At 40.0% G+C, this 26,625-nt stretch overlaps 1 protein-coding gene across 4 annotated transcripts in view; it reads right to left on the bottom strand.

Annotated features, from left to right (window-relative positions):
- usp34 (ubiquitin specific peptidase 34) overlaps positions 1-26,625 on the bottom strand; it is a 290,233-nt gene that overhangs the window by 163,641 nt on the left and 99,967 nt on the right. For all 4 annotated transcript variants that reach the window (XM_080200367.1, XM_080200368.1, XM_080200369.1 and 1 more), the window contains exons 11-18: positions 25,520-25,645; positions 21,382-21,511; positions 13,494-13,624; positions 12,610-13,208; positions 8,112-8,326; positions 1,507-1,622; positions 1,302-1,429; positions 913-1,002 (exon numbers count right to left, since the gene is read on the bottom strand). In XM_080200367.1, the coding sequence (XP_080056493.1) occupies positions 913-1,002; positions 1,302-1,429; positions 1,507-1,622; positions 8,112-8,326; positions 12,610-13,208; positions 13,494-13,624; positions 21,382-21,511; positions 25,520-25,645 (1,535 nt within the window). The remainder of the gene's footprint in view (positions 1-912; positions 1,003-1,301; positions 1,430-1,506; positions 1,623-8,111; positions 8,327-12,609; positions 13,209-13,493; positions 13,625-21,381; positions 21,512-25,519; positions 25,646-26,625) is intronic.

Below are 26,625 nucleotides of genomic sequence, written 5' to 3'. Positions count from 1 at the left end.
TATATAATGGTGAAAACAAACATGAAATATACTCCAGTATCCTCCCAAAGCTTGGCAGTTCAGATCTCCGAATTGCCTACCTGAATCTTCATTATATATAAAATATTGTTATTGCACAGGAGCAAGGAAAAAAAACAACTCCAAAAGTATAACAGTTAACAGAGAATTCCTCACTTGTCTCAGATATTTAGTTTGTAACAAATGCTTATTTCAGCCAATTGCTAATGCAGATACCTCAAATGCTACCCTTTCAGGTATAATGTTCTTTAAAGTTGTGGAGTAATGGACACACGCTAGACATAAGACTTAATTATATGGATAGGCACTTGAAACCAACATCCTACTATTCTTGTTTGAGAGTATGTGGCAATTTATTTAAGTGCACAGCCCCTTTAAATTCCTTTCTGTGGCTGCGCAGACATGGTAACTTAAAGAGCATGTCCTGTATAGGAGTCTCCAAACTGCTACACAGCTTGGAGGGGACACTGCTCAGATTAAGAAAATACATCATTCACTAACATTCTCACGAGTCAGAAAGCTGCAAGTTCAAACACAGAATTTAAGTACATAGGATGGCACATCACTGAAGGAGTACGGTACTTCCAGAAATGTAGCCTTCATTAAAAGTCATGTGTCATGGTTCAAAAGCTTAAGGACACTATTTGTTTAATCAACATTCTTCTCTCAATTAAGTCCAGAAAAAATAAATTAAATGGTCATTTCACTCCAGTTGCACTTTCCTTTGTCTACATTAAAACCATTGCTCAGTTTCTGAATACATGAAGCATCACCATACTTGGGAGGTGTAATAAAAATGAAAAATGATCTTATATTATTTGTTATTTAAGTTTAAGTAAACTGAACAACATCAGCTTGAAAAAATACACAATTTGACAATCTTAGATTACTTACATAGTTATCCAATGTGTGTCATAACTGCTTCCAAATTGTTGAAAAGTGCCAAACAGTTTTGGCAGAAGACGAAGTGAAACTACCACTGACCTGAATAAAGAAAATTAATCCAGACTCTTTTAGTATTAAGCCAAACAATTATTTAATTTTGAATGATAAAAATCACATGATGAGCAAGATTTTTTTGTTTTATAATAAACCATTTTGTAAGAAATGTTTCTGAAGGTCTCATGTTTAAATTTGCATTCAAAAATTGTGACAGATGAATTGTTAATTATCTAGTTTTAATACGTCTTATGATTAGAAATTAAGACTCAAGCACTTACTGCATATTCAGAGTTTCAATAAATTAACTATGTATTGGGAAATATATCACCTTTATTCCTTACCTATCATTTGCTAGGTTTTCTAAACAACCTTCAATGAATCGCATTCTAATCTGCCGGTCAGTAAACCAGCATACAAGGGAACAGAGCAGCTTCTCAGCTTCATTTATCAATCCCTCTGACAGATGAACCTATAAAAACAAACAAAGAGTAACTAACCGCACTACATCCAAACAATTCTAAATTGTTGTTATGAAGAATAACATACCGCATCTTCATCCTGCACCAAGTCCCAAAGAAGAGTATTACCCTTCTTGCAAACATTGTCTAAATTGATGTCTGTGACTGCATTGGAGTTGTATTGATGCTTATGAACACTAGGAGCTGAGAAAAGAAGGTACAATATTCATGTGAATAACGATCTATTCTCAAATAGGTATTTTGTTTTACTGCTTAAGGGACAAGAATTTTCATTCTATATCCTAAATTCTTCAAACATTTGTAATGATCCAAACTCATTTTACTTTCAATACGGAATCACAAACCCTGCCTCTTTCATAGGGAAGATATTAAGTATACTATGTTACCTTCCTCATCTACTTATAAAGAATATTACCCACAGAAGAAAGAAATTATGGGCCTGAACTTCCTCAGAGTGGCAATCAGTGTTGGATTGCCACTCCATATCCACTTGTTTACATGATTTTTTTTTTTGCAGCCTGTCTTGCCTGATCTTCCAAGGCAAAATACAGGTAGTGCAGCATATCCTCAAGGCCCAGCGTTGAATTGCAGTAGAGTCAAAGTGAAAAGGCCCTTTTTCAGAACAGCAGCCGTAAACCAGGTTGCTGGGAAATTGGATTCCTGGGGAGGAATCAGAGGTGGAGAGAGAGAGGAAGAGAAAAAAAAGAGAGAGAGAGACCTGTTGGTGTTGGCTGTGGGATTGTACAACAGTTATCTAGAAGTCAGAAGAGATTTTAATTCTTCTAACTTGTTCTGAGTAGTTATTACTATATCCCAAAGTGGTGGCAAGGTTGCATGGTGGTTAGCAGGTTAGCATTGTTGCCTCAGCGCCAGGGACCATGGTTCGATTCCTGGCTTGGATCAGTGACTGTGCAGAGTCTGCACGTTCTCCCCGTGTCTGTGGGGGTCTCCTCTCACAAGAACGAAAGCTCTGCTAGTTAGGTTTATTGGCCATGCTACATTCTCCATTAGTGTACCCGAACAGGTGCCAGAGTGTAGCAACTAAGGGATTTTCACAGTAACTTAAGTACACTGTTAATGTAAGCCTACTTGTGACACTAATAAATAAATTTTAAATCACATTTCCAGATGGTACTCAGTGCAGGGCAATTGTCCAGAGGAATTTGCACTTCTGTGTAATTGCTATGTAAACCTTACCTGAGAACTGCCAAGAGGTATTCCCCAGCGCATCCCCCCCAACCCCCCTTCCTGTCAAGTAACATAAATGTCACATTACACAAGTAATAAAAGAAAATCATACACATTACTTAAGGATGACTGCAATTACAGTTGTCATCAAATATCTTTCCAAGCTTTACAGCAGTGATCTCCAACTAACTGACCATGGTGTTAAATGATTATCAGACAAATCATTTGGCCATTCTGCCCTGACCTTCAAAATATGCCTGTATTTATTTGTCCCAAGTAGCTGTTGTTTATAATTAATGTACCTTTATTTTTAAGTGGCACAGTCACTAACACATGCTTGAATTCCACTAGCTAGGTAATGGCAACACAATAAGCAATACTCCCCTATTTTCTCAATGAGAATGCAGTGGACTAATGCATAGCTCCCACTCATGCCGATTTCTCTTTGTGATTAGGAACTGCTGCAATGGTAATGCAGGTTCTATTCCACTATGCTCCCATCGAGAAAATCACATGAAACAATTGTCTTTTTGTTCCGACGACCACGCAAAGATCAGCCATTTCTGTCAGTAGATTTTTCCAAAGTAATTTTGGTCTAATGATGTATCACCCTGCAGGCTATTTAAAATTGGGAAGCCACCTAAATTGAGCCTGGCCAGGCAATGAGCATGCCCATTTTTGACTGTACGAATTGCAATAAAAAGTTTATTTCTTCAAATTATCAGGAGTGTTTGCTCTTCAAAAGAGGTATAAAAAAAACAGGCAATTTGGCCTCTTCCCAAAAGATTGCTGTTACAGACCTATTAAATTCTTGTGCCCTCTCTGAAAACCATCATTCTTGATACTGTTAAACAAGGAACCACCGCTTGCAAGGTAAGACATGTAATAGTGGTAAGATTTGCCAAAAAAAGCCCACATACTAAAACCCTGGAAATAAAATTTTGGTTCACTTAACAGTCCTGTTATTATCCTCTTCTAGCTCCTTTTTCCTAAAACCTTCCCAACCACCCAAGCTTGCATTTTCCTCTAGTTTCTCTCCCATCTTCACTTATGAAAGTTAATTTTATCCATAAGATCCACCTCACCTACACTGACTCTTATTCCCACTAAACTGCTAACCAGCCAGCTTCTCTTCTACATTCCCACGTTAATGAATATTGTTAGTGGCTCCCCCTCTCCTTCATAGAAACACAGAACAGTACAGCACAGTACAGGCCATTTGGCCCTCGATGTTATGCTGAGCTATGTCCGAACCCAAGATCAAGCTATCCCACTCCCTATCATTGTGGTGTGCTCCACGTGCCTATCCATTAATCGCTTGAAAGTTCCTAAAGTGTTCGATTCCACTAAAACAGCAGGCAGTCCATTCCACACCCCAACCACTCTCTGAGTAAAGAGCCTACCTCAGACATCTCTCCTATATCTCCCAACATGAACCTAATAGATATGCTCACTAGTAACAGGTACATCCACCCAAGAAAATAGTCTCTTAACGTCCACTCTATCTATCCCTCTCATCATCTTATAAACCTCTATTAAGTCACCTCTAATCCTCCTCTGCTCTAAAGAGAAAAGCCCTAGCTCCCTCAACCTTTCCTCATAAGGCCTACTCTCCAAACCAGGCAGCATCCTGGTAAATCTCCTCTGCAGTCTCTCCAATGCTTCCATATCCTTCTTAGAGTGAGGTGAGCACAACTGCACAAATTATTCCAAATGTAGTCTCACCAAGGTCCTATACAGTTGCAGCATAACCCCACAGCTCTTAAACTCTAACCCCATGTTAATAAACACTAACACACTATAGGCCTTCTTCACGACTTTATCCACTTGAGTAGCAACCTTCAGAGATCTGTGGATATGAACCCCAAGATCTCTCTGTTTCTCCATGTCCCTTAGAACCCTGCCATTGACCCTGTAATCCGTATTCAAATTTGTCCTACCAAAATGAATCACCCTGCATTTATCAGGATTAAACTCCATCTGCCATTTTTCGGCCCAGCTCTGTATCTTATCAATGTCTCTTTGCAGCCTAAGACAGCCCTCCACGTCATCCACTACACCAATCTTGGTGTCATCAGCAAATTTGCTGACCCTCCCTTCAGCCCCCTCCTCCAAGTCATTGATAAAAATCACAAATAGCTGAGGACCCAGCACTGATCCCTGCGGCACACTGCTGGTAACTGACCTCCAGTCTGAAAATTTTCCATCCACCACTACCTCTGTCTTCTATGAGGTATGATGTGGAGATGCTAGTGTTAGATTGTAGTAAACACAGTAAGAAGTCTCACAACACCAGGTTAAAAGTCCAATGGTTTATTTGGTAGTAAACACCACCCAGCTTTTGGGGTTTGCCCCTTCGTCAGGTGAGTGGGAGTTCTGATCACAAAGAGCGTATAAAGGCACACACAGTTTACAGAATACTGATTAGAATGCGAGTCTTTACAGCTAATCAAGTCTTAAAAAGTGCAGACAATATGAGTGGAGATAGCATCAAGCATAGGTTAAAGAGATGTGCATTGTCTCCAGACAGAACAGTAAGTGAGATGTTGCAAGCCCAGGCAAGTCATGGGGGTTATAGATAGTGTGACATGAACCCAAGATCCCGGCTGAGGCCGTCCTCATGGGTACAGAACTTGGCTGTCAGTTTCTGCTCAGCGACTCTGCACTGTTGTATGTCGCGAAGGCCACCTTGGAGAACGTTTACCCAAAGATCAGAGGCCGAATGCCCGTGACCGCAGAAGTGTTCACCAACAGGAAGGGAACAAATAAACCTGTTGGTCTTTAACCTGGTGTTGTGAGACTTCTTTCTATGAAATAGCTAGTTACTTATCCAATCGGCCAAATTTCCCTCTATCCCAGACCTCCTTACTTTCTTTGCGAGCCGACCATGGGGAACCATATCAAACGCCTTACTAAAATCCATGTATGTGACCACCAACTGCTTTACCTTCATCCACACGCTTAGTTACCTCCTCAAAGAATTCAATCAAATTTGTGAGGTAAGACTTACCCTTCACGAATCCATGTTGACTTTCCCGGATTAAGCTGCATCTTTCTAAATGGTCATAAATCCTATCCCTCAGGACCCTTTCCATTAACTTACCGATCACCAAAGTCAGACTATAATTACCAGGGTTTCCTATTTCCTTTCTTGAGCAGAGGAACAACATTTGCCACTCTCCAGTCCTCTGGCACTATCCCCGTGGACAATGAGGACCCAAAGATCAAAGCCAAAGGCTCTGCAATCTCCTCCCTTGCCTCCCATCTGGTCCAGGGGACTTAACAACTCTCAGGTTTTTCAAAATTGCTAATACATCTTCCCTTAGAACAGCTACCTCCTCCAGCCTATCAGTCTGTATCACACTCTCATCCTTAAAAACATGGCCCCTCGCCTTGGTGAGCACTGAAGAAAAGTATTTATTCATCGCCTTTCCTATCTCTTCTGACTCCATGCACAAGTTCCCATTACTATCCTTGACCTCACCCTGGCTATTCTTCTTATTTCTCACATAAGAGTAAAAAGCCTTGGGGTTTTCCTTGATCTGACCCGCCAAGGACATCTCATGTCCCCCCTAGCTTTTCTAAGCCCTTCTTTAGCTCATTCCTTGCTATCTTGTAACCCTCAAGCAACCCAACTGAACCTTGTTTTCTCATCCTTACATAGGCTTCCTTTTCCCTCTTGACAAGACATTCAACCTCTTTTGTGAACCATGGTTCCCTCACTCAGCCATTTCCTCCCTGCCTGACAGAGACATACTTATCAAGAACATGCAGTATTTGTTTCTTGAACAAGCTCCACTTTTCATTTCTGCAAATCTGCCATTGTCACCTGTTTCCTCAAAATAAAAACAAACAATGACCATATCTTTGCAAATAACACTGCTTTGTCTCCAGCATCTCTTCCTTCTCTAAAGTAAGTGACCAGGTCGTCCCATCCAAACCTGCACCCATTTTTTCCTGGAACTCCATGTTTGAATTCCTCTAATCAGACTTTATTCTTGTCTCAGTAATGACATGGCTCTCAAAGTCAGAAATGACATCCTGTGTGACCATGGCAACAGTAAACTCATCTTTCTTGACTCGTCTGTAGTCTCCGACAGCCCCCTTCCAAGACCTCTCCAATACCATCAGATAGGTAGAACTGAGCTTGTCTGGTTGCATTCTCGTTCACCTAACTTCAGCTACAATGGTTTCTCTTTCTGCTCCTACATGGTGTCCCCCAACAACGTATCCTTGGCATCATCCTTTGCCCCATTTGCATGCTGCTTTTCAGTAATACCATCTAAAAACAAAGTATCTGTTTTCACATATTTACTGATGACACCCATCTTTACCTCACCATCACATCTCTGAACTGCTCCATTTCCTTTACATTATTCTACTGCTTGTCTGTACTGAGGAGTAGGAATTTCCTTCAGTTGAAACACTGGGAAAACCAAAGTCATTATCCTCTATCCCCAGTACAAACTTCCCATTCCCCAGGCAATACTGCATTCCTTCCAACTATGGTTTGAGCCACTATACAAATCCAAGTTGTTGTTTTGCTACAGGCAGCAAAGGAAATACAGCCATCATTACTCCATAGTGTTTTGGGATAATTAATCTTACTGCACTGTCACATATAGTAAACTCCACCATCCAAGATTTCCAATAAGCTGAGTGTCACTGGCTTTCAAGTCAAAATAAAATGCATTAAAAAAAGAAACCAAAGTTATTTTGGATTACTATTCACAAGCAACAGTGGTAGAAAACAAAAACAGAAAATGCTAGAAAATCTCAGCAGGTCTAACCGCATCTGTGGAAGGGCAATGGAGCCAATGTTTCAAGACTGGATGAACCTGCCTCAGACCTTGTCCTCACTTTTCATCGCACCAGCCTCTGTATTCAAAGGATCAACCTCTGCTATTTTCACTTTTTCCAGTGGCACAGTGGCATAGCGGTTAGCACTACTGCCTCACAGCACCATGGACCCGAGTTTGATTCCTGGCTTGGATCATTATCTGTGTGAAGTCTGCACCATCGCCCCACGTATGCATGGGTTTCCTCTGGATGCACTAGTTTCCTCCCACAGTTCAAAAGATGGTTAGGTGCATTGACCATGCTAAATTCTCTCTCAGCATATCCGAACAGGTACAGGAGTGTGGTGACTAGGGGACTTTCACACCAACTACACTGCAGTGTTAATGTAAGCTTACTTATGACTAACATTTAACTTTAACTTTTAAGCATGATGCCACCAAACATATATAAATCTCATCCAATTTCTTTGTCTTTGGCTCTGATGAAGGGTCATTAAACTCAAAATATTGGCTCTACACTCTCCACAAATGCTGTTAGACCTGCTGAGATTTTCCAGCATTTTCTGTCTTTGTTTCAGATTCCAGCATTCACAGTATTTGGCTTTTATCTTAGTGGTAGAAAACATGCAGCTTTTCAATTTTTCCACTTACTCTGAAAACATATGTATATGTATATTTTCCTTACCTTGACTAAGGTGTTCATGGTAGATAGAGGCAAGATTGGGCAGATGTTGTTGAAGATGAGATGTAAGTTCCGCATGAGAATTGATCTGCACCAGTTCTTCCTCGCAACCAGACTCCTCCCCATCAAAGTCTGCCATATTCTTTTCAGACTTTGCACTGACCTGAGAACTGCTACAACTGACATCATCTGCACTCATCATATCATCACCCAAGTGTCTGTGAGGTAAACAGATCATAAGGTAATAAAGTTTATTTGTGGAATCTTATTTGTACAGAAGGTAACTGTCATGAAACAAGTCAATCAATATTCATACAATGCAAGTATTATTTCATATGCATGAAACAGCAATCAGTAAAAGATGACAGTTCCAGAAATTAAAATTATTCTGACAGAAACTAGTCTGCAGTATGATAGACTGGATACAAACATTAGTTTTCCCTTTGTTTACCTTCTATTCTGTCAAGATTATGAACCAATGTATTAGTATACAATCATCAGTGACCTCAGTATTTAAGGCACTTAGTGTGGACTTCATGTACTAACAACAGAACATGATCTTGCTGGACATGCATTGTGAAGCAATGGACTATAGCAGCACTTCATGAACTATTTTCTAATGCGATCCCATTTTAACTCACCACCCCCTTCTCAAGATAATTAGTGATGGGCAACTAAGGCTGGCCTTGCAAGCAATGACCACATCCCATAAATAAATACATACTGAAAACCATGAAAATTAGTATGACCCCAGATGTCAGCAGAAACAGAACAGCAATAAAGCAGCATTGGCATATTCAGTATGCTATTAATGTTTTGCATATTATAGATGAACATATAAAAAAAATGAAAATAGTTGTTTGGTAGTTCAGAACCAGAGTATTGCTAAAAAAAAAAAAGACCTGCAATTGAAGCTGTGTCTTGCCCTCAGTATCTTGGGACAGATGTGGGAATGTCAAATATCAAAGGGAGTCACAACTTATACTGCGTCAGAGAAGGGTGCTGATTGGTTGACAATAATAAGTACTGGACTCTCAATTTAAAAACAAATGCTGATAGATTCTCTGGTTATATATACAGTGAGTTTATCCATTGGGAAACCGGACCATAGAAGCCAAGAGGTTCTGGTATGATATCTGGTGCTAGGTTAGCTGATCTTATCTGAGGTGGTGATCCGAACGGTGACACATGACCTCAACAAACATATGTGGAGATGCCAGCGTTGGACTGGGGTAAGCACAGTAAGAAGTCTCACAACACCAAGTTAAAGTCCAATAGGTTTATTTGGCAGCACTAGCTTTTGGAGTCTCAGGCTCCCTCATCAGGTGAGTGAGGACTTGTGTTCTGACCTGCTTGAGAACACAGGTCCTCACTCACCTGATGAAGGAGCCTGAGACTCCAAAAGCTAGTGCTGCCAAACAAACCTGTTGGACTTTAACTTGGTGTTGTGAGACTTCTTACTGTGCTCAACAAACATCACATAGGGAGGAAGATGCATAATTGCTACAGACTGGAAATATGTATGGCTGCTGAAAGAGCAGAATTAAATTGTGATGCCCCTTCCCAAGCAAATGATCAAGCCTGGCATGTGAACAAACAGTTGGGAGAAGTAGTTCAACAAATCTGTACAACCATAAAGAAGCAGGGAGGAAAGGGATTAAATCAACAAAGAAGAACTGATGCTGATTCCAGTAACCAGAGATTCATAATTTCTTATGTCTTCAAGAAAAGCCTCGTTAACCTAGCATTCCTGTTAAGTATATTTAAATTACTCACATTAAATCTCTTACATTTTAGGCTAATTCTATTGATTAAACTCAACATTATTCCAGAATATTTAAAACATATATGTATATTAGAAGGCATATTTCATGTAATTTTATGTGATATACTGATATACAGATGTTCAGTTGAATACACAATTTTTGAGGATGTTCCCAGCTATCCCTTTATTTCACATAATATTATATAATACTTATGATCTGCATTATATTATATTTTAAATGAGCGCCCTAAAATACAGCTTCCTTATAAGCTACATGTTTCATAGTTTGCCTTTTATCGTTTAGATCTTGGACATTCATTTTTTTTGTTTCGTCATCATCACTAGGCCTGCTGTTCCTGACTGCCATGCTCCAATTTTTTATACTATTTCTTTTTTTCATCTGGTTAACTTGCTAACCTTTTGAATTTTTACTTTCTTCTGAGTTTACTTCTCTTCCAATTCTTATGTTTTCACTATTCTGCATCTGCTGTTTATCAACAATGTTGGCTTGTTGCCCTATTGCCAAAGTAGGTCTCTTGCTAAGGCTCTCACAGACCTCATTTAAAATTAAAATGGCCAATGCCTGGTAAATGAATTGCAGCTATTCTTTGCTTGACTTCAGCAAACCGTAATAGTGGGATGCACATTTTAGTCTGGGATGGGCCAATCCTCTTCCATGGGAAAATGTCACCTAAAAGTCTATAAATTGAATGGCTCCCTGTTTTTTAGCTACGAGACAGCATGGAAGCCAGCTTCAAAATAGACGCCTTATGATCAAAACTGCAGGAATAATAATCTTATAATCCATTTTTAACAGAAACAACAAACGCATTATAGGAACAGTGGGGTTAGGAGCAGGAATAGACCATTCAACTCTTCAAGCTTGCTCTACCAGTCAACAAATCATGTCTGATCTGGTTGTGGTCTCAACTCTATTTTCTTGTCTGCTCCCTTCGACTCCCTTGTTGAGAATCTAATTTAACTCAGCCCTGAACAAATTCAATAAAACCATGGAGCCAGAAGAGAAACAGGACTGCTTCTAACATTTTGAATGCAGGCAGTCTACACTATCAAGAGAATAAAATAAATGAGGCAGTCATGTTATACATTTTTTTTGCCAGGCATTACAACTTTTTTGAATTGAAATGAGAGACACAGTAGCTCCTTGGTATGTTCTCCACAGCAATGCTTCAACCAGTGTTTGTTTTCACCATACCCTTCCCCCCAGCTTTGAAAATAGGCATTCTTGGGCATCTCTCTTGATGAATGCAAGAAAAAAAAATTAAAAGCATATTTTTTTTCAAGCAATACTCAAATGTAAATTTTTTTTAATCTTTATAAAAGTTATTTTATGTCTTCAGCCAAGCTCTCCATATTCTACAATGTGAAGCCCCCTTCCTTACCCCACAAATGCCCCAACATGTTCATTCACCCAGTAGCCCCTCTTCCCAAACCCCTTCCCAATTCACTCATGTCCTTCCAACTCAACACCCCCACACCCACCACTCACTCAGATCCCTCCTCCTACCCCACCCAATTCCTACTCACTCAACCCATTCCTCAACCCACAAGACACAGCCCTTTCCACTCGCATAGCCCTTCCCTCTTTTCCCATCCAGACATTCACTCGTCCCCTTCTTCTCATCCTCTCCCAAAACCTGGATTTCTCCACCTTGCTCAGACTGGATCGATGGATCATCATTACTGCTGCCCGGCTATGAAGATATGTAGATAACACCAGTGCCGTGTGATTTTGCAAGCATGTATGGGGCAGAGTTGAACAAACATCCCTAACTTCTGCCTTGTTATTGGTGGAGACTCTATCTTTTTTCTTACTTTTAATCTATTTCACACAAGTGGACTTATGCAGGACTCTGTCAAACGCTTTCTGTAGGTCCAAATATACCACATCTATTGGTTCCCCCTTCTCAACTCTACTAGTTACATCTTCAAAGAATTCCAACAGTTTTGTCAAGCATGATTTCCCCTTCATAAATCCATGCTGTCTGACCCTGCCATTGCTTTCTAAATGCTCTGCTATAAGTCCCTGATAATGGATCAAGAATTTACCTCCCCTCAACTGATTTTAAGTTTACAGGTCTATAATTCTCAGTTTTCTCTCTATGAGTCATGACATCACCCAACAAAGAATACAATATATTACTGTCACCAACGCAGCTTAATCATTTGAAGCTTAGAAGAGGAAAAAAAGTAGAGAGAAAACAGGCAATTATAGACCAGTAAGCTTAACATTGGTTTTGGGGAGGAGAGGGGGGTAGTCTAGCAATAATACCACCATGCCATCACCTACCTGTACAGGAGCATAGTTTAATCACAAGTGGCAACTCCCTCATATTAACTGATAAAGTACGACAAGTGTTTAGGTTGGCAGGTAGCGTACATTGATGGGTACAGCAGTCCCTGCACAAGTGGCACGGATTTAAAGGATTTAAAGAAACAAAGTTTTTGCATTTTACTATTATGGTAAATTAAGTATAACCAGATTACAAATACTACATGAATTATGTAGTTCAAAGCCTCAGGCCAAGGACTGGTCACCTGTCTAATTCAGATTTGTGCACCCAGATTAGAATAATCATTACATTTCACCAGTGGCTTTTAGAAAAATACAGATTCCATGCTCTATCAGTTTGAAAACAGAACCTGCACCATCATTTTTAAATTTAGCATCAACCATTTTAAGATTAAAGCAAAAATAAGACAGGCGAAACTCACCCATCATGATGATGATGTTGATGCTGCTGACCGATGAAGCGTCTGCAGTTAAATATTTCATTCCCTATTGCCTCGCCTAAAAAATCTCCTGTTTGTGTGATACACGAGTCCTGAGAACCTTGTGATATGTGTGCAGTATTTATCTCCCCTGACATGTCATGTTCAGAGTCTTCAGGGTGTGAGCAAGTATCCAGCAGTCGGATTCGATTTTCCCCTGATGGAACTGCATCAGTGCTATATGAAATATCCCTGCTTGATCCACTATTAGGTCTGTCACGTTCGACTCCACCTGGCGATTCTGTCATACAAATTCCTGACTGCAATTCAGCACTCAAAGTTCGTAATTCAGGATTCCTGCTCTCATTTTGGGGGCTATGTTCTCCCTCTTCCTCTTCATCATCTTCCTCTTCTTTGAGAGCTTCACTATCTGCCATGTCCTCCGAGTGCACTTCACTTCCTGGACTTCCAGCTGACTGGCTGGCATGACTTGAATTTACTTCATTACTAGAGCCATCACTGTGTCCACTGCTACTGCCAGGTCCACTACTGGCATCCTCACCACTATTAGCAGTCTCATCAGAGCTTCCTTGCATAGACTCCTAGAAAAAAAACTTCAGTCATTGTTGAATGTAAAAACTCTATTCATTAAGAATACTCCAACTGAACTTTTAAGTCAAATTAATGCAGCGTTATTATTGACTTTTTTATTAAATCAATGATCAAAATCTATTATTTAAACTTGCCATCTACTTAATCAATGGATACCATTGAGCCTAGAGCCAAATTGCAACATGACTGCCCAATCAATAAGTCAGAGCATGATCAGCTAAATCTTATGGCTAATTGTCTTTTCCAATGAATTTACTTCCATTTTACTTTCTTACCTCCGTATCTGACAATTGTTGTTGTGCACGCTTTGCTCTGTTGATCATTTGCTCATCCATTTCGATGTCACTGCCACCACTATGATGAGTGTCACTGTTGTCACTGCTCTGTGGACTGGCTGCAGGGGATCCTAAATTTAATTTGTAAAGTTTAATTTAAATGAAAAGCAGTTAGATACTGAGAGTAGTGTTGGAATACTTGCTAAAAACAGTAGTAGGTGTCAATGGATTTTTTTCAAAATAAGTGGGTGCACTTATTTATCAGTAACTGAAACCTTTAGCAACCACTGTATGGAAATGTTCTGGGCTGAGCCCTAGTTCTTTTGACACAAAGGAAGTTAACTGGAATTAATAAATGTTTATTAAAAAAACTTTATAAAGTTTTTCATACATGCGTACACAAAGGAACAACTGAAAAATTTGATACATAGAAAATGGATCAAAATGAGAAATATCTCAAGACGAAAAAAGTAGTTTCTTTATCAAGGGAATAGATACTATTCCCTGCAGCGAAGAACACAAGTCCAGGCAACTATGTTGCCTGCCCAGTGCCAGAATTTGGGATATCTGCTCATGATTGGAGAGGATCTTGCAGAGGGGGGAGGGAGAGAATCCAGTGATTGAAGTCTAAGCAGGTACCAACAACAGATATAAGACTTAAAAAAACTTCTGCATAGAGAGAATGCACTAACTTAAACAGAAGCTCAGAAGGTAATAGTCTCTGGATTATCAGCTCAGCCACATGCAAATTCACATATGGTAAGTAAAATTAAAGCGGCAATGGTAAATAGGAAGAGAGCAAGAGATGAATGCACAGCTCAAAGACAGACACAGGAGGTTGCTTCCGGTTCATGATGCACTGACACCAATACTGAAAAAAGTGTTGGAACCAGAGTTCTAGCGAGCTGCAAAACTAGAGAAGTAGCGAGGGTTTTAAAACTAAATAATGGCGGCAAGCAATCAACTTTGGGAAGATATCCCAAAGAATAGAGAGAAGGCAAGAGAGAAAGTTATTAATATGGGAAATGATAAAACAGATCATGACAGGCAGTGAAAGAGCACAAATCTAAGAGTAGATCAGCATGATGAGAGAGGTCCCAAAAATGATAAAAGGATAAAACTAAAGGCTCTCTGCTTGAATGCATGTAGCATTTGAAACAAAACAGATGGACTGATAGAAATATGATTTGAGAGCCATAATGGAGGCATGGTTGCAAGATCACAGATTGAGACCTGAATATTGAAGGGTATGTGACATTTAGGAGGGAAAGGAAGCTACAAAAAGATAGAGGGTTCGCTCTGTTAATTAATGATTGGCACAATAGAGGGGGATAAGAACACAAGAAATAGGAGCAGTAGGCCACCTAAGCCCTTCGAGCCTGCCCTGTCGTTCAATAAGATCATGGCTGATCTGAAAGTGGTTCAGTTCTAGTTAGCTGCCTGTTCCCCGTAACCCTTAATCCCCTTATTGATCAGAAATCTATCTACCTGTGACTTAAACATATTCAACGGGGTAGCCTCCACCGCTACCTCAGGCAGAGAATTCCAGAGATTCACTACCCTCTAAGAGAAGTTCCTCCTCAACTCTGTTCCAAACTGACTCCCCCTTATTTTGAGGCTGTGTCCTCTAGTTCTTGTTTCCTTTTTAAGTGGAAAGAATCTCTTTGCCTCCACCCTATCTAGCCCCTTCATTATATGTCTCTATAAGGCCCCCCTCAGCCTTCTAAACTCCAACGAGTACAGGCCCAATCTACTCAATCTCTCTTCATAAGCTAACCCCCTCATCTCTGGTATCAACCTGGCCAACCTTCTCTGCAACCCCTCTAAGGCCAATATATCCTTTCGCAAATAAGGGGACCAAAAATTGCTCATAGTACTCCAGTTGCGGCCTCACAGTACCCTGTACAGTTGCAGCAAGACCTCCCTGCTTTTATATTCTATCCCCCTCGCGATAAAGGCCAACATTCCATTTGCCTTTTTGATCACCTGCTGCACCTGCAAACTGAGTTTTTGGAATTCATGCACAAGGACCCCCAGGTCCCTCTGCACAGTAGCATGTTGTAATTTTTCACTATTTAAATAATAGTCCATTTTACTATTATTCCTTCCAAAGTGGATAACCTCACACTTGCCAACATTATACTCCATCTGCCAGATCCTCACTCACTCAGCCTATCCAAATCCCTCTGCAGACTTTCCACGTCCTCCACACAATTCGTTTTCCCAATTACCTTTGTGTCATCAGCAAACTTTGTTACCCTACACTCGATCCCCTCCTCCAGATCGTCTATGTATATAGTAAACAGTTGAGGCCCCGGCACCGATCCCTGCAGCATGCCACTAGTCACCAACTGCCAAACAGAAAAGCACTCATTTATTCCAACTCTCTGCTTCCTGTTAGATAACCAATCCTCAATCCACGTTAACACTTTACCCCCAACTCCTTGTATCTTAATCTTCTGCAGCAACCTTTTGTGAGGCACCTTATGGAAATCTAGAAACACCACAACCACCGGTTCCCCTCTATCAACTGCGCTCGTTACATCTTCATAAAAATCCAGTAAGTTCGTCAAACACAACTTTCCCTTCATGAATCCATGCTGCGTCTGCTTGATCGAACCATTCTTTTCCAGGTGTCCTGCTATTTCTTCTTTAATGATGGATTCCAGCATTTCCCAACTACGGGTGTTAAGCTAACCTAGGTTCAGAAAACAGAAGGTAGGAGTGGTTTGGGATAGAGATGAAAAATGATAAAGGCAAGAAGTCACTTGTAGTAGCGGTGTACAGGCCACCTTACAGTAAACCCACAGTAGGACAGGGTATAAGAGAAGAAATAATAGGAACTTGTCAGAAAAGTACAGCGTAATCATGGGGATTTTATTCTATATACAGATTGGAATCATAGCTAACCTAGATGAGGAACTCACAGGACATTTTCGGTATAGTTTCCTAAAAAAACTAGAGAGCAGGCTACACACATGGTACTGGGCAATGATATGCAATTAATTAATGAACTCAGTGAAAATGCCCCTAGGCAGCACCAATCATATGATTGAACTTTATTTTGAGTTTGAGACTGAGAATAGTGGGTCTCAGACTTAAACTTAAATTAAGTCAACTATGAGGGCTTAAAGACAGAGTTAGCTAAAGTGAAGTGGCAAATAAGGTTAAGTGATAGATTAATAGAGATGTAGTGATAGACATTTGAGTGGTATATTTCAGAGTAGATACATTCAATGAGAAAGAAATAATAAAGGGGAGGGCCCACTATCTTTGATTAACCATAAAAGTTAAAGACAGTATCAAACTTGAAGAGAAAGTGGGTTTTCTTCAGGTGCACCCACATTCCCAAAATGTGCAGATTAACATGCTAACTTTCCCTTAGTGTCAGGGGGATTAGCAGGGTTAATATACAAGGTTACGAGGAAAAGGGCCTGATTGGGATTGTGATCGGTGCTGGCTCAAATTGGTTAAATGGTCATCTTCTGCACAGTAAGGATTCTATGAAGAATACAATTACACAGAGATGGGTGGCAGGTCAAAAATTGACTAGAATATTAAAACAAGCAAATTATTACTAAAAGATTAGTAAGAAGGGAGATATAAGAATAAAGCTAGCTAGAAATATAAAAACAGTTAGAAAGTGCTCCTATAAATATTTAAAGGTGTAACATACAATGCACAAGGATGTGCACCACTTTGCTAAGTGTCCATGGCTTTATCCCCTTTTCTCTCATCCTGTTACTTGTACTCTTTTTTATATATGTGGAAGCACCAGGTATACTGAACATTCCGAACCAACTGCATTGGTTTTCTTCCTCCCATCTTTTTCTATATTTATATAATTTAATAGCACTTAACATTTTGAGAGTGTGTTGCATTATTTGCGAAAATAGAAAAACTCTAATGAAAATATATTTCAAAAAAGAGTTAACAAAGTGAGCACTAGTCCTACAGAAGGCGTGTCTGGGGAATTAATAATAGAAATTAAGAAGTCAGATAAATAGAACAACTATTTAGCATCGACCTTTACTATATATGGAGAATATAAATAACAATTCAGAAATAGCTGTAAATCAGAAAATGGGTGGGGGGAGGAAAATCAGGAAAATTACAATCACCAACAAAGTGGCACTGAGAAAAATGTTGGAAGTACAGGTTTGCAAATCCCTAGATCTTGATTGACTTCATCCTATGGGTCTTAAAAGAAGTGGTTAGTGCAATAGCTGATGTGCTGGTTTTAATTTTCCAGAAATCCATAGATTCTTGGAAGATTCCATTAGATTGGAAAATAGAGTCATAGAATCTCTAAAACGTAGAAGGAGCCCATTCGGCCCAGAGTCTGCACCAGCCACAATCACATGCAGCCCCTATACCCACAGCCCAACATATTGATCCTGCTAGTCCCCCTGATACTAAGTGACAATTTAGTATGGCCAATCAACCAAAACTGCATGTCTTTGGATTGTGGGAGGAAACCTACACAGACATAGGGAAAACATGCAGACTCTGTACAGGAAGTGACCTAAGGCTGGAATTGAACCCAGGTCCCTTGCGCTGTGAGGCAGTAGTATTAACGACTGCGCCAGCATGCCGCCCACTTTGATAAACGTAATTGCTTTATTCAAAAAGGGAGGGAGATAGAACACAGGAAAAAGAGACCAATTAGCTTAACATCTGTCAGAGGTAAAATGTTAGAAGTTATTATTAACAACATTATAGCAGCATCTTGGAAAAATTCAAAATAATCAGTCAACATGGTTTTGAGAAAGGGAAATAATGTTTAACTAATTTATTGGAGTTCTTTGAAAAACTAACATGCTGTGCATAAAGGAGAACCAGTGGATGTACTGTACTTAGATTTCCAGAAATCATTGATAAGGGGCCTCATCAAAGATTACTGCAGAAAATAAAAGCTTATGGTGTAGTAGGTAGAACATTGGCCAGCTGTCAGGAAACAGAATAGGCATAAATGAGTAATTTCCCAGTTGGCAAGAGTGGTGTGGCACCAAGGTCCATGCTGGGGCCTCAATTTTACACAATTTATGGATATTGGGATAATCTAGAACCAGGAGTTCCTGTTTGAATCTAAAAAGTTGCACATTTAAGACATAAGAGAAGAATTTATTTCTCTTAGAGGGTTGCTGGAAGCAGAATCTTTGAATATTTTTTAAGGCAGAGTTACAAGGGGGTAAAAGGTTATTGGAGATAGGCAGGAATCTGGGGTTGAGATTACAATCACAGCAGCATGATCGAATTGAATGACAGTACAGGCTTAAAGGATCAAGTGGCTTATTCTTGTTCTATTCATATATGTCCATATGTATGTATGTAAATGACCTGGACGAAGGGACTGATGGTATGGTTGTTACATTTGTGATGAACAAGGATAGGTAGGAAGTAAGTTGTGCAGAGGACATAATGAGACTACAAAAGGGATATATAGTTAGCTTTAGTGAGTAGGCAAAGACTTAGTAAATGGAGCATAATGTGGGGAAAATGTAAGATGTCTTCTTTGGCCAGAAAATAAAATAGAAGCATATTATTTAACTGGTGGGACATTGCAGAGCTCTGAAATGCAGAAGGATCTGGGTGTCCTTTACATTAATCACCCAAAAGGTTAATGTGCAGGTACAACAAGTAATTAGGAAAGTTAATAGGATGTAATGATTGTGAGGGAACTGAATACACAAAAGAGACTTATGCTTCAATTATAAAGGGTGCTCGTGAAACCACAGCTGGAGTACTCTGTACAGTATAGGTCCCCTTCTTTAAGGAAGGATACAAATGAGTTTGAAGCAGTTCAGAGGAGGTTTACTAGACTAATACATGAGACTGGTCAGGTTGTCTTATGATAAAAGGTTAAACAAGCTCCTTTCTATCCACTGGTCTTTTAAAAGAGTAAGAGGCAACTGGATTGAAACATAGAAGAATCTGCGGGGTCTTGACTGAGTAAATGTGGAAAGGTGATTTTTTTTGTGTGGGAGGGGTCACATTTTAAAAATAAAGGGTCATCCATTAATGACAAAATGAACAGAAATGTTTTCTCTTAGAGGGTCACAAGTATTTGAACTCTTTTCCTCAAAAGGCAATGGAAGTAGTGCCTTTGAATATGTTTAAAGCAGAGGTAGATAGATCTTTGATAAGCAGAGGGCTGGAAGGTTATATAGGGTAGGCAGGAATGTGGAGTTGAGGTTCAGGTTTGCCATGATCTTATTGAATGGCTGAGCAGGTTCGAAATCCATAGTGGCCCGCTCCTACTCCTAAATCATATGTTTGTATGTAATACGTTGGCAGTTTTTCATTTGTCGAAAATGTATCTGTTATGCCATTTTGAGAGATTGTAACTAGTTTAATACTCCCAGTTTCCACTAGAATCTTAGAAGGCACCTCTGAAAAATAGGCACGGATAAAGAGTTCAAAATGCATTAGAATTTTTGGGAGTGTAACTACTTTGGTAGGTAAAGTAGAGTATAACATGGTGAAGTGAAGGGTTATTCATTCAGTGGTAAGAATAGAAAATATGATGGAACTTCTAACTGTTGATGTTGAGAGTTAGATGCACTCAAAACAAAAGGGAGCCTGTAGATGAAATATATTTGGATTTCAAGAAGGTATTCAACAAGGTCCCCACAGAAGGTTAATTGGCAAAATATGGGTTCTTGGAGTAGGGGCTAATATATTAGCATGGAAAGGGAATTGGTTAACAGGCATGAAGCGGGAGTAGGGATAAATGGCATTTTCAAATTGGCAGGTTTTGACTGGCGGAATGCTAAAGGGATCAATGCTGGGATCTCAGCTATTTCCAATCTGTATTGATGTCTTAAGATGTAGCAGCTCAAAGTAAAGTATCCAAAATTACTGATGATGCAAAGCCAGTGGAAATGTAAGCAGGAGAGGATACAAAGAGACTGCAAAGAATATAAGTTTAAATGCGTAGACAACAGTATGGAATATAATGTTGGGAATTGTGAAGCTGTTCACTTTGTAGTAATATCAGAAAAGTAGAACTTTTTTTTAAAAAAGGAATGAAGCTTCTAAACGTTCATAAAGACTTTGCCATACTTACGCAAGGAACACAAAGTCAGCATGCAGTAATACCAAGCAGTTAGAAAAGCCAATGGCAAGTTGACCTTTATTGCAAGGGGACTGGAATAAGAATGAGGAGTCTTGCTGCAACTATATAGTGTTTGTGAGACCACAACTGGAATATTCTGCGCAATTCTGGTCTCCATCTCTAAAAAAGGAGTCTTACAGGTTCATTTGAAGATTCATTCGATTGACTCCTGAGATGAGAGGGTTTTCCTATGATAAGGCACAAAGCAAACTGAACTGGACTCTCTGGCAATTGGAAGAATGAACAGTGATCTCATTGAAATGTACAAGATCCTAAAGGTCTTCTTGACAGGATGGACACAGAGGTTGATACCCTGGATGGGGAATCTAGAACATTGGGACACACTCTCAGGCTAAGGGATCCATCATTCAGGGCTAAATAAGGAGATATTTCCTCACTCAACAAGTTTTGAATCTTTGGAATTCTACTGCAGAGGGTTGCAATCAGCTATCGTTGAGCATATTCATATTGTTGAGATCAACAAATTTTTATCCAGCAGGGAATCAAGAGATATGGAGAGTGAGCGGGACAGTGAAGCTGAGGCAGAATATCACCCATGATCATATTGATAAGCATGTTCAAAGGGTCAAATTGTTTTCCCCTGCTCCTATTTCTCATGTTTTTAAAACATTGTATAATCTTTTTATCAATTCCTTATTAATTTGAGCAGAAGTTCATAACGAATACAGATTTAGACATTCTGGCACTTTATACATATAAACACTTTCCTAAAATAACAGAATATATCAATTCTCTAAGCATTGCACTTACCTTTTTTATTTCCCATTGGGAGGTTTGTATTAAGGAGAGAAGCAAAGGAGCTCTGCTTGGATAATTGAGCCTTAGCAGCAAGTGCATTATTCCAGAGGGCTTTAATAAGCATTGATGCCAAGTACAAAGTCTGTAAATAAGGCCAAAAATGAGGTACTGAGTGAATACATTTTACTTCAGTTGAACTGCAGATAATGGAGAAAACAAAAAAAGCAGTCCAAGGAACCACAATTGTGCATCAACTCCTGATCAAACAAAAATGTAAAGAGGCTGACTACTAATGCCAGTATAGCTGAAGAGAAGTGTTAACTTATACATCACATGTTTGTAAAATCACAGTTATTGGGTCCAACAAAATGGGATTGTTTTATACAACTGACTTATACACCACGAATTACTGTAAGCACTACAATGTAATGTGATTGAGAATTTACAAAGTAACTCAGTCAACCTGCTGTGGCAGTGCTCATAGGTCAGAGTGCTTGTAACTTAATGATGAATGGGTTCTTGATGGCAGCGCAGCAGCAGCAAAGCAAGTTGATGACTTTTCACATACATCATGCTGCACTGGGAGGTCACAGATAAGGCACCACTCTTGTTTTCAATGGTAATTTGGAATACTCACACATCACTATTGTTTAAATGGACATTCATAGAGTCCTTACAGTGCAGAAAGAAGCCACTCAGTCCATTGAGTCTGTATTGACTCAAAGGAAGCTCTCTTTGATTCAATGCTCGACCCGCCTCTCTGTCCCCATAATCCTGTGCATTTTACAATGGCTAATCCAGCTAATCTGCACATTTTTTGATTTTGGGAGGATACTGGAGCATCCAGAGGAAAGGTACACAGACATGAGGAGAACATGCAAAGCCTACACAGATAGTCACCCGAAGCCAGAATCAAACCCAGGTCCCTGGCACAATGAGGCAGCAGTGCTAACCACTGTGTCACCATGCCACCCTATATGCACACAGTTAAAAGGATTTTCTGATCTGTTTAATTATTGTTAGACTAATTAGAAAGTAAATAGAAGGGCTTTTTACAGTTCCCCATAAAATATACCTGTAAGCAAGCCATTATGCCCTATAATTTGAAATGTAACTCGATGTGCATATCTCAAAATAGCAGTTTCCAGGAATTTCACAAAAATGTTTTTGTTGATACTTTGACAGGAAAAAATCATTTAGGGATGGGGGCATAGCTGGCTAGACCAGAATTTATTGCCCAACCCAAGTTACCAAGTTGGTGGTGGAAAGTTGCTTCTACAAATTGCTACAGCTCCTCAGAACATAAGAACTAAGAGCAAGATTAGGCTATCCGGCCCCTGGAGCCTGCTCCACCGTTCAATAAGATCATGGCTGATCTTTTTGTATACTCAGCTCCACTTACCCGCCTGCTCACCATAACACTTAATTCCTTTATTGTTCAAAAATGTATCTATCCTTGCCTTAAAAACATTCAATGAGGTAGCCTCAATTGCTTCACTGGGCAAGTAATTCCACAGATTCACAACCCTTTGTGTGAAGAAGTTCCCCCTCAACTCAGACTTCCGTCAGTGGAAACAACTTCCCTGCTTCTATCTTATGTATTCTCTTCATAATCTTATACATTTCTATAAGATCTCCCCTCATTCTTCTGAATTCCAATGAGTATAGCCCCAGTCTACTCAGTCTCTCCTCATAAGCCAACCCTCTCAACTCTGGAATCAATCTAGTGAATCTCCTCTACACCCCTTCCAGTGCCAGTATATCCTTTCTCAAGTAAGGAGACCAAAGCTGTACACAACTCCAGGTGTGGCCTCACCGGCATCTTACACAGCTGCAACATAACATCGCTGTTTTTAAGCTTCATCCCTCTAGCAATGAAGGACAAAGTTCCATTTGCCTTCTTAATTATCTGCTGCACCTGCAAACCAACTCCTTGTGATTCTTGCACAAGGACACCCAGGTCCCTCTGCACAGCAGCATGCTGCAATTTTTTACCATTTAAATAGTAGTCCATTTTGCTGTTATTCCTACCAAAATGGATGACCTCACATTTACCAATACTGTGCTCCATCTGCCAGACCCTCGCCCACACACTTAGACTATCTATATCCCTTTGCAGACTTTCAGCGTCCTCTGCACATTTTGCTCTGCCACTCATCTTAGTGTCATCTGCAAATTTTGACACATTACACTTGGTCTCCAATTGCAAATCATCTATGTAAATCGTAAACAATTGCAGTCCCAACACAGACCCCGGAGGCACACCACTAGCCACCGATCTCCAACCAGAAAAACACCCATTCACCCCCACTTTGCTTACATCCACAATGCTGTTGAGGAGGATTTCCAGGATTTTGATCCACAACAGTGAAGGAACAGCGATATATTTCCAAGTCAGGATGGTGAGTGGCATGGAGGATTATCTTCAGTTGGTGACGTTCCCAGATATCTCTGCTCTTGTCCGAGATGGTAGTGGCCATGGGTTTGGAAGGTGCTACCTACGGAACTTGGTTCATTCCTGCAGTGCATCACGTAGATGGTAAACACAGCTGCTGCTGTTCATCAGTGGTGGGGTTGAATGTTTGTGGAAGAGGTAGTGATCAAGCAGGCTTCTTTGTCCTGGATGCTGTCGAAACTGCACTCATGCAGGCAAGTGGAGCGTATTCCATTAAACTCCTGACATGCCTAAGAAACCATAGAAACCCTACACAGTGCAGAAAGAGGCCATTTGGCCCATCAAGTCTGCACCAACCACAATCCCACCCAGGCCCTACCCCCATATCCCTACATATTTACCCACTAATCCCTCTAACCTACGCAGTTTAGGACACTAAGGAGTTATTTTTTAACATGGCCAATCAACCTAAACTGCACATCTTTGGACTGTGGGAGGAAACTGGAGCACCCGGAGGAAACAAACCCTTCTAGGTGGTGGAAAGGCTTTGGGGAGTCAGGAGCTCAGATACTTGCCACTACTCCTATCCTTTACCCTGTGCTGGTAGCTACAGTATTTATATGGCTAGTCCAGTTCAGTTTCTGATCACTGCTAACCCCCAGGATGTTGATAGTAGGGGATTCAGTGATGATAATGCCATTGAATGTTAGGGGTGATGATTAGATCCTCCCTTGTAGGAGATGGTTATTGCACAGCACTAGTGTGGTGCAAAATGTTACTTGGCATTAAACCTGGATATTGTCCAGGTTTTACTGCATCTGGACATGGACTGCTTCAGTATCTGAGGAATCGCAAATGATACCGAACACTGCTCAATTGTCTGCAAACATCCCCACTTCTGACCTTATGATGGAAGTCATTGATGAAGCAGCTGAAGATGGTTGGGCCTAGGACACTATCCTGAAGTACTGCTGCAACGATGTGCTGGAGCTAAGACGATTGAAATCCAAATGATCACAACCATCTTCCTTTGTGCCAAGTATGACTCCAAACAGTGGAGAGTTTTCTCTGATTCCCACTGACTCCAATTTGCTAGGGTCCCTTAATGCCACACTCAGTCAATGTTGCCTTGAATTCAAGAGAAGTAACTCTCATCTCACCTGTGGCACTCAGCTCTTTTGTTCATGTTTGAAACAAAGCTGTAATGAGGTCAGGAGCTGAGTGACCCTAGCGGATCGCAAACTGAGCATCCATGAGCAGGTCTTTGTTGAATAAGTGCCACTTATTAGCACTGTGGATGATCCCTTCCATAATTTTATTGGTGATTGAGAGTTGACTGATAGGGCAGCAATCGGCTGGTTTGGGTTTGTCCTGTTTCTTGTGTACAAGACATACCTGGGCAATTTTCCACATTCAGAGGGAATGCCAATGTTGCCACTGTACTGGAATAACTTGGCTAGGGGCATTTATCTTATTTTCCACAAACATTTCTTATGCTCCACATTCTCACCATTTTGTGCACAGCAAGATCCCATATCAGGATTGATGACCAGATAATAATATTCCGGCACTGTTGGTTGAAGGATAAACATTCCTCAAGCTACCGGGAGAATTTCACTGCTCTTGCTCATATAGTAAAATGCTTTCTGCTCACCTGTGTGGTCCAGACAGTGACTGCAAAAGTGAGCAATATGAAAGAAAGAAAGATCCATGTCTATTATGGAAACATTGGGCATGTCCATGAAGGTGCCTTACCTGTTCTGTGTGCACACTTGGATGAAGAGCAGATACTAGATTAAGAAGGTGTCGAAGTGGTACAGGATCCAGGTGCTTAATAAGGGAAGGGAACAAATCATGGATGTACCGACTACAGTGTTTCAACTGTGGGGGAGGAAAAAAAAGAGAAAATATCAAAAAATACAGTTGCACACATCTAAGATATGAAGAATCAGTGAATGGAGATGTTAGAGATAAACGTACAATTAAACATTATTTGAGTTCCTCATTTTCACTCAATTTTTTAAAAAGTGAATAAAAATATCATTTTCCAGTTACCACTAAAGGAAGCCCTTCAATCAGATGGCAGCATTGAGCCATTTTAACTAATCTGGGACAAACATTGCACCTCTGGAACTGATGCAACATTAGAAAGAAAGAAACAACTACAGTGAATAAACACAGAAAAATATTGATAAAAGTTAAATCCAAAGCTTAAAAGCAGCCATAAAATCAGAAAACATTGAATTAGAACCAAACCAAAATGAACCTAGAGTGACATGAAAATATTATCCAAAAGAAGATAGAACTGAAAAAAATGATGGGAAAGTTCTAAGTACAGTTTTAACCTAAATAGTATAGTGTTAAATTACGAGATAGTGATATGGAAATATAAAATACAGACTCTTGTGTTTACTGTCAAACAAGTCCTTTCACTGGTAACCTAAAAAACCCCAAAAATCTTCACATACAACTGGATAGCTAATATTGCACTGATGCCCACTGTACACCATTCTTGACACAATACAGTCAGATTACTCAACTGGGAAAATCTAGTTAAATCCATTAATATTCCAAGATTATTTCATCACATAAAGGTGAAAGATTGCATAGAGTTTTTCAATAAAAGGAGGTTAGTAGCAGCCTCTAATGGTTGACAGGCATGTGCTCAAATAACACATCAAGGATTACATAAGCTCTCTACTACACACAGCAAATTAGGTTCAAAGGAACCAACAGGAATTCAAAAATAATCCAAAACAGTGACAGTCTAAGTTTCCAGAGCTGCTAAACTGGTTGCTGATTCTTCTCTTTGGGGAAGTGAAATTTATGCAAGTCATCAAAACACAGCCAACTAAATTCCT

Source organism: Carcharhinus amblyrhynchos, chromosome 12 (genome assembly GCF_965287045.1).
Source record: "Carcharhinus amblyrhynchos chromosome 12, sCarAmb.v2.hapA, whole genome shotgun sequence".
In the NCBI taxonomy this organism is placed as follows: Eukaryota; Metazoa; Chordata; class Chondrichthyes; order Carcharhiniformes; family Carcharhinidae; genus Carcharhinus; species Carcharhinus amblyrhynchos.
The sequence above is the reverse complement of the archived record's forward strand: the minus strand, read 5'-3'. Positions and strand labels throughout refer to the sequence as shown.